This window comes from Convolutriloba macropyga, chromosome 8 (genome assembly GCF_964194025.1).
Source record: "Convolutriloba macropyga chromosome 8, txConMacr16.3, whole genome shotgun sequence".
Lineage (NCBI taxonomy): Eukaryota > Metazoa > Xenacoelomorpha > Acoela > Convolutidae > Convolutriloba > Convolutriloba macropyga.
The window spans coordinates 40,628,878-40,637,873 of NC_134475.1; the positions used below are offsets into that span (position 1 = coordinate 40,628,878).

The 8,996-nt window shown below is 35.0% G+C and overlaps 1 protein-coding gene across 1 annotated transcript in view; it reads left to right on the forward strand.

Annotated features, from left to right (window-relative positions):
• The window catches only part of LOC142344728 (putative 4-coumarate--CoA ligase 1), a 36,980-nt gene extending 28,448 nt beyond the window's left edge, over positions 1-8,532 (forward strand). Inside the window, exons 6-7 of the mRNA XM_075396606.1 lie at positions 7,082-7,232; positions 7,719-8,532. Of these exons, the coding sequence (XP_075252721.1) occupies positions 7,082-7,232; positions 7,719-8,089 (522 nt within the window). The 3' untranslated portion in view covers positions 8,090-8,532. The remainder of the gene's footprint in view (positions 1-7,081; positions 7,233-7,718) is intronic.
• The last annotated feature ends 464 nt before the right edge of the window (positions 8,533-8,996 follow it).

Here is an 8,996-nt window from a genome sequence, read left to right on the forward strand (position 1 = left end):
ATAGTTAAAATGAGTAAAATTACCGTGTTAACTAAATTTTCTGAGCGAAAGAAGTTTTTTGTTCATGCGTTGCGTTGATTGATTGACTTTTTGACTTTGAAAGAGCTTTTGAGAGGTTGGCACATATAGATGACAGTTTTTAGCCGTTTTTCGTTAATTTGGCCCAAGTTTTTTATTGTAACTTGGTATGTTGTAGAAGTAAATTTTGGTCGATGCCGAATGAATTTGCAGCCATCTGAAATCAATACTACAATGTTTTTCAGAGCCTAATAATGCCTTTAAAGTACATAATTGGCACATTGGCTCAATTTTTGTCAATTTTCGGATTTTTTCCATTATTTTCTTCATTTTTGGATCCGAAAGTGGATTTGTTTGTTCCAATTTTTTTCAGAAATTAGTGCATATAGCAATTTACGTTTTATGTTTCATGCATTAACTGCCTCTTTATAACGTGAGATATTTTTGTATTATAGAATTGTACACATGCTTGCCCGATTTTGGAAGTCTTTTGTCTATTTTTTCTTTTTTTTGCTCGTTTTTTGGATTTAATTACTAGAAAATGTCATTTGTGAACTGTCACGGACTGTACTTTTTTCGCATATTTGAATGAATTTCGGGCGTTCAGTATTTGAAGTTCTGCAAAATTTCTTTCATAAGCGCATTTTTGAATTTTTTTTTGACAATTTTTTTTGCTTTGACAACAATTTTGTTTTTCCAATCTTTGAACTTTTTTGTCTAATTTTTAATTTATACAGGTTAGCTATGTAATTTTATGCTACATAAGGAAATGTAATTGTTTTTCTTCATTTTTTATTTGATTTTTAAATATCAAAAATCAAGAAATAGACTTTTTGTTTTTTAATGTTTTTGTTTCTGTCCTTATTCTCTGCATTTTAGCATGTATCAGTATTATTGTCCTGAGACCTATAGTTTTAGTCAGTTTTGCTTCTATCAGATGTTGAAATAATGAACTTTTTCTGAGATTTTTGTTTTCATTGATCTCATTTGACAGTGCGGTAGTGAGAACTTGCTTGAAATGCCGTTTAAACATTTTGACTTATAATTACTTTCCACGAAAGTTAATGGGGTCTTAGTTTGATTTAAAACGTTTGTTTTTTATTGTTTCCTCTGATATTTATTCTGTTTCTTTTGTCTTTTTGTTGATTAATGTGAAAATTTTTCAAAAATTTTGCTGAATCTTTTTGCAATTTTTGGCCCAGTATATTGTTTAAATAAACTTAATGGTAATTGAATTGGAGCCTGATGCTTATAGGTTTTACTAATTATAAAAGATGCAAGTTTCTCTGGCTGCACAGTTGTCTCTTTCTATGCACTTTGACAAAAAATTGAGAATCTATACACAATTTTTGTCTACTTTTTCTCCTTTTCTGAAAAAATAGATGTTTGCGAGCTCGTTAAGGCTCGACAGATTTTTTTTTGGTTGGAGAAATTGTTTTCATTGCCTGAAGCAGCTGTTTTAGGTTGCATGTGTACTTGTGCCGCTTGGAAATAAAATTTATTTTTTGTTTTATATTTTCATGTTTTTTTTCTGGCAAATTTTCTTTTGATTCTTTGACTTAGACCGTTGTTTTCTGCATTGATGCATTCTGTAAGTAGACATTGGCGATATGAAAAGCCAGTTCCTTCGGAGGATATGAGTTCGAGTCGTTTCCGGAATTCTTCCGGCTATGTTTTTTTATTTCGTCGTCGCAATTTTTGTTACGACCATATGACGTCACAACCACTTCAAATCTGCTTTTTGTTCATTCGTTCATACATTTTCACCTGAAGCGCGTGCGTGACGTCATTTTTCGCTCCTAGTGGATTGAGTTTTTTTGTTCATTCGCTTGCTTAAATTTTTGGTCACACTTGACTTACCTCACTCTCAAAAATGACTTCCTCACCTTGAAGATGACTTTTATTTAATTAACTTCGTCGTCATGATTTTTGTTACGACCATATGATGTCACAGCCACTTTTTGTTCATTCGTTCATGCAATTTAAACTGAATTGCATGTGTGACGTCATTTTTCGCTCTTAGTGGAGCGAGTTTTTTTGTTCATGCAAGTGATTAAATTTTTGGTCACATTTGACTTACCTCACTCTCAAAAATGACTTTTATTTACTTTAATTCAAAGAGATAAGGTCAAATGGGTATGTGTCACTCTAAATGAAGGTTATTTGTGATCAGCTAGTAGAGGCAGCAAAAACTTCAGATTTTCAATCAAAATATAACATATCAGCCTTCAATGAAAAGACGAATTTCTTCGGTCCGTTTTTTTTACTGTTTTTTTTTGAGACTGCAGATATACGAAGCTATTGCGACTATTTTCTGACAATCTGCCAGCTATGTTTCTTTTGTTCGTTTTCTCAAATAATTGTGCGTTTTGGTGCCTCTTTTCACCCTTTTCAGCTTTCATAAGACATATAGATGTAATTGTGATCTGTTTTTGGTAATTTTGCCGTTTTGGACGTTTTGAGGTGAATATTGTATTATTTAAAAATTCTTTTTTTCCAGTTCCTCTCACTATATTTATTGTACAGATCTTTTGTATGAATTTGCTATGGAGACTCCTGAATTGAGAGTTGGCCTAATTTTTCAGGAGTATTTACTTAAATTTACTTTTCTACTTTCCCAGTTTTTGGTTTTTTCTTGGTTTTTATTAAAATTTTTTGTTTTAAATTGCTCTTGAACGAAATAGGAGGCAAAAATTGTTAATGAGTGGTTATTTGTAATCGTGCGCTTGACCGTTTTGTTCTAGAACGTTCTTTCGATTAAGTTTTTTGAGTGACGTCTCGAGTTTGCTTTCATTCAGAAATTTTAAGAGAACCCAGCCCGTATATATATTAGTTAATAATATCTCAGTCATTAATCCCGGAGAGCACTGGTTTGAACCCCTCCATGGTCGGAAATTTTGGCAATTATACAAAATTTATATAGGCTACACTCCCACTGAATTAGATGGCCCGCCCGCCGTTAGAGAGCAACTCGTCTGACCTTAGTAAGTTTGTTTTTAATATTTTGTTTTTCAGACATCTACTCACGTTTTTGACGAATTTTTTTAGAGTGGGCTTTGTTCAATTTTAACTCGAGTTTTCTTTTACAAATCAGTTTTCTTTCGGTAATTTTACATAGTCTCATTGAATTAAATTTAATAATAGCTTATGAATGCAAAATAAAATTCTTTTTTAAATTGAAACAATCTTTCGAGTTATTGATGGTGCTCATGTTCATTACTATGCTCTCGTACATATAGATGGAACCGTTCAATCGATTGACTGCAAATTGATATTAATATTAAGCTAAACTGCTCTTTTTGAGGTTGAGTTTAGCAGCATCGTGACGTCACGATCCACTTCAAATGTTTTTAAAACGTTCTCAATCCTTTAGGAGTTTGCGCATTAATTTGATTTAAGGAATTTAACATTGAGAGTTAAAGCGCCACTCACGAAATTCAGGTTTTTTTCGGATTTGTTTTAAATAGCCGCAGAGCAATTGCTGTAGCTATTATTGGCCTCTTGGTTTTGTACTTCGTCGCCAAGAGTTTTGTTAGGACCATATGACGTCACAACCTCTTCAAGTCTACTTTTTGTTCATTTTATGCAATAAAGTTAATTGTGCGCGTGACGTCATTTTTCACTTTTAGCTGAGCGATTTTTTGTTCACGCGCGTGATTGGTTTTCGGTCACGCTTGACTTACTTCGCTCTCAAAAATGAGTTCTCCCCTCAAATGAAGTTTTGTTTTCGTTAATTCAAGGATGTAAGGTCAGGTGAGTTTTGTCACTCTAATAGAAGGTTGTTTCAGAGCAGCTAATAGAAGCAGCAATAAGTTGAACAGATTCTTAATCACAGTATCATCTCTGTATTCAATGAACAGAAATTATTTGGTCTATTTTTTACTATCTTTTTGTGACTGCAGATTTATGAAGCTATTGGCGATATTTGCTGGCAGTCTGCCAGCTATGTTAACAGCAGTAGCATTGATAATAAATCTAATGTACTGATTGCAAGCATATATGGCTTCGATGGTTTTTGGTACAGTTCGAATCTCGTGTTGTTAGTTTAGTTAACACTAACTTAATAAAAAAGCGAAAAAGCAACAATTGACTGATTTTGACAGTTTTTCTTGTTTAATTTGGCCTTTTTTCCTACAAATAGCGTTCTTTGTCATTTATCTGCTAAATAGTCAAACCATTGCAATCGCCGATATTTTTTCTATCTGCTGGTAGAACCCGCAATCTGAACTATTGAGTAAAAGGCGAGTTCGATTTATTGAAATTGTGCTAACTAACATTTGTATATCGCCATTAATGGCCGCACTCAACCGGCTATTATAGCGGCCCTGTTTTTGGTTCAGTTTGTTCAGAATCTGTTCATGCTTGAGAAGTCAAATTAGAGTGGTTTTTTTAATCACGCTCAATAGTTAAGGGAGAGTTAAAAAATGAGCAGGTTTGTAGTATAGTTTTTCAAATTACCTTTGAATTGGAGTGAGCAACTGGTATTTCAATAAGTTGTCGGTTTTTGAAAGCATTTTTTTGCAGTTTGATTTCTGTTTTCATTGTTTCGTCGCTGAGTGTTATTACATTAATGCATATGTGTTGAAAGTGCCCATATTTACAATTGTTTGAATTCATCAACGCGCAGCTAATGCTTTTTAATACTTTCACGCTAATTGTTGTCATTAAGTATAAGTGAGTATTTGATTTTTGCCCCTTTTCATTTCTGTTGTCTTATCACTTAAAATCATTTATTACAGATCACATTGGTTGCTAAACAGGCTTGGATGAACATAATTAATGGTCCGAATTCATATCTAGAGGTTTTCATGACTTTGACACTGTTCGTTCTCAAGTTTAGTTTCTGAGTTTTGCAAGTATTTGTTGTACTCTGTTGTCTTATCACTTGAGAGCATTAGCTTTCGGTAGAAAGCTAGTGCTCTCTATGAACTTCACACTAATTATTTTCCAGAAATATCATCGAATGTTTCAGTTTTGCGAATTTTGATTGTTCACTTTGTTGTCTTATCTCAGAGTATCATTAATTACAATAATCTTATTCGTTGCATTAGTCTCATTATTGACAGGTTTAGACGGTTGGTAGGATTATAGTTAGTCGATGGGTTCAGAGTGGTCGTCTTCATAATTGTTTCCAAATTTTTTAAGTTGATTTTGTAGTTTTGCATATCTTTTCTTGTGCTAGTTTTTCTTGTGGTCTTATCGCATAGTCTGCAAAGTAACAATTCTTATGGGCCCTCTAGTGTAGTAGAAGTTAGCTGCTAACGTTTAAGGATATGGACAGCGTGTTATGCGGTACTCTTGCGTCGACGACACTGTCTTGCAAAGATATTTTCGTTTTGCCTATTTCTGTAGTCTTTGCTTCTTTTTTACATTTGCTGTCACTTATTTCCACGGTTGTCGTATTTCGTGTACTCATTTTAAGGTTGCATAGAGATTTTTTCAAAAAAGTTTTTACTATTGTGATTCTTAGATTTTCTAAAAATTCTTTTATTGTTTTGTTGATTGTTTCGTAAACAGGGTGGGTCATGAGCTTTGTCGACTGTCCTAATTGGATGCTGCTATGTAATTGTTCTGTTTCAGGTCATTAGTTAATTCAATTCGTTGGATTGTAATTCAGGACCTGTACTGCTATGTTAAACTTCGTCTAATAAAATATTGTTCCGCTTTACCCTAGTTCACAGCTTGTGTGCGTGAAGTCTTTATTACTTCTTTGTACTAGTTTCACTAACAAGCTATTGCGGCTAATTTCTGGCGATCTGCCAGCTATGTTTATGTTTTGTTTGTTTATTTTAGTTTCTCTGAACTTCTGAGACTCTGATCTTTTTGGCTGGCATTGTCCAATTGATCTACTGGTCAGATACAGTATCTCTAAATTCTTGATTCAATTCTTTGGATCGTATTTCAGGACTTGTCCTGCTATGTTTTTTACTTCGTCTAATTAAAATTTGTTTTGATTTGCCTCATTTTGCCGCTCTTTCGACATTTTGCTAGAATTTGTTATGCCTTCTTCAGGCTAGTTTAATTCTTCTGTCATTCTGCTCAAAGTGCTTTTAAACAGCAATTGTTCAGCAGAGCAATCTAAAATGAATAAAGTTAATACAGAAAAACAAAAAACAAAAATATAAACGCGATAAGCCTTTAAATCAAGTTTTAGATGCTCGCTACAACTTTTTTCCAAGTTTGCTGCTTCTCGTGCAGATCGTATTTCTTTTTACTAGACCCTGTATCCTCCCTTTATGCTTCAGGAGTATGTCTAACTACTAAACGAGATAAAACTTTTTAAAAAATTTTTTGTACAACAATCATTGTTGTCCATTTTTCTGTTTTTTCAATCACAATCGGGGTTATGGTAATCAATGGCGGTTATTTTCTAGCAGTCTTCCTGGTATGTTTATTTCTGATCCAATGTATTCACTTATTCAGGGATATTTAAAATGCGAGCTCGTGAAGAACACGTTTTACCCTGGTAGGATAAAGCATTAGATTGTCGAATGGATTGCCGTCCCTTGGGACACAATAAATAAATTACTGTGGCTTTTAAAATTGCCTGATTATACTATCTTTCCGTGTGATATAATTAAATTCATGTGATTCCTTCCAATTGTGGAAAAGTAGATTTGGATCAGATTTTAATGGAGGCCTTCATCTCACTGGGGATATCAAACCAAGTTATAAGGCCTTCCTCTTTTTTGTCTCTTCAAACTTTTTTTTGTCTCTATAAGTCCACCTGTAATCATTTCCTGGCTTAACTGGCGTTCCTTGTTTGAGAATTATTTTGTAACAATCGCGATTCATTATCAAGCATTCTCTCACTCTTGCTCTACCATGGCCTAAAGTTAAACTCTACAGTCGCCAGATTTAATGAATGGGGCTACAATTTAAAGCCGACACAGTTCGCCGATATTGATAGCTTAATTTGTCCAAAAGCAGTCTTTTTCGCATGATTAAGTCTAATCTCTATGGTTGATTTTTTGTCTTCCAAACTACTTCTGTCATTCGCACTTGGGAGTTTCAATCCGAGTGTTCAACTGGTGTTCTTTGCGAGTTTTTAATTCGATTTTAGATAAAAATCGTGGATCTGAATAGCAGAGAAGTTGTACCCGTGGGCGAGGAAGGTGAGCTTTGTGTGAGGGGTCCACAAGTGATGAAAGGTTACTTCAACAACGAAGAGGCCACCAGGAACACAATTGATAAAGACGGATGGCTCATGACAGGTGTTTGCCAAACCCTCCTTTTGGGTTGATTTTCAAAATGGAAAGCCTCGTATTACTATACTCTGACAGAGACCGCATTTCTACGCAGTTTCAATCAGATCGTAGAAGTTTGCTATGGTTACTTGACAAAATACTCAATTCCATTTTACACAATGCCATTTTAGCTTTTCGTTCAATAATCTGATTACAAATTAGCAGTCACTATTGCAAGGATATTTGACATACTTTAGTGGACAATATAATCCCATGTTCCATTGTGATAGTTTCATATCAAGTCCAACGATGATTTTACGCTAATAGTTGTTTTGGTATTTTTAACAAAGTTGGCATTGGATAAAATGACAGGTTGGGTATAATGGCATTGGGTAAAACGTAATTGGGCAAATTATCCTGGCAAAATTTGCGATAGATGACGTTTTATTAGATTCAGTTTTGCAAATTGATAAAAACAAATACCGAGCTGTCTGAAATGGAGTCGATTTTCAGGCGACATTGCAAAAGTAAACGGGCGAAATCAGATCATGATAACGGACAGATTGAAGGAGTTGATTAAAACGAAGGGATTCCAAGTGGCACCGGCGGAGCTAGAGGGCATTCTGTTGACACACCCCTCAGTACAGGACTGCTGTGTGTTTGGGTTACCCCATTCGTCTCTGGGAGAAGCACCCTCGGCAGCTGTCGTCTTGAGACCGGGCACCCCCCATGCCACTGTCACTGACACCCAACTCTCCTCATTTGTGGCCAGCAGAGTCGCTCCCTACAAACAACTGGCAGGAGGCATTCGATTCATCGACTTGATCCCCAAAACTGCCAGCGGGAAAATTTTGAGGCGCGTTTTGAGAGCTAGATTTGTGTAGACAGGATTATTTCTATTGTACGTATTTTTACTTCAGGCTTTCTTTTACTCAGGGATCTAACCTTCTTTCATACCTATATAGCTTCATTTTGTCTAACTTGTGTTATGAATGCTTTCCGCTTCAGCGACATGTTAAGCGTTGCAATACTTTAACGGATCTTTTTTTTGTTTTACATCCCCAATCTGATTGTTTCCTAACAGAGAGCATAAAAAGTCCTGGCACCCAAAAAGATCTTGTCAGTGAGGCTGTATGTATGCTTGCTGTAAGATGATCATTAGAAAGAAATACGTCGCTTTCATGAGCTCTGCTGGATATCTTTGCCACTCAGAATTTTGGCACTGCTTGTTTCATTGTATTTTCAACATAGACCTCAGGGATTCTTTATTGCTGTCAATTGTTTTGGTGATATTGTGAAATTGATTACAATTAAATCTTTATCGTAACCTAGTTTTCAATTTTGGAAATAGAGATTTTAGGTTTTTGATACGCACATTTGTAGTACTGAAGACGTAGCAACAGACTGGTTGGGCTGATTTCTTGCCTTTAATAAATAAGATTTTCGTGATTATAGCCGTAGAAGGCAGGTGGCCTATAACTTTTATAAGCTCAGGAATGATACGAAAGCGTTCGGGTGTACGAAATTGACGTTACCGCTGCAATGGTTGTCTTCTAGAAAGTTTATCAAGTTCATCATTAATAGCCCCCTCATCTTCTAAGTCTGCTATTATAGCGGGTCTATTTTTTAATCCAAGAATTGGATTGTGTTGTCTTTTATAAGACGTCTTCACACATTTTTCCATGACTGGGCAGGAAATAGAATGAGCGGGATAAACAGGTAACGCCTAGTGTGCACTAATTTTCACTAGAGGCCCTTATTTATTTATTTATTTATTTATTTATTTATTTG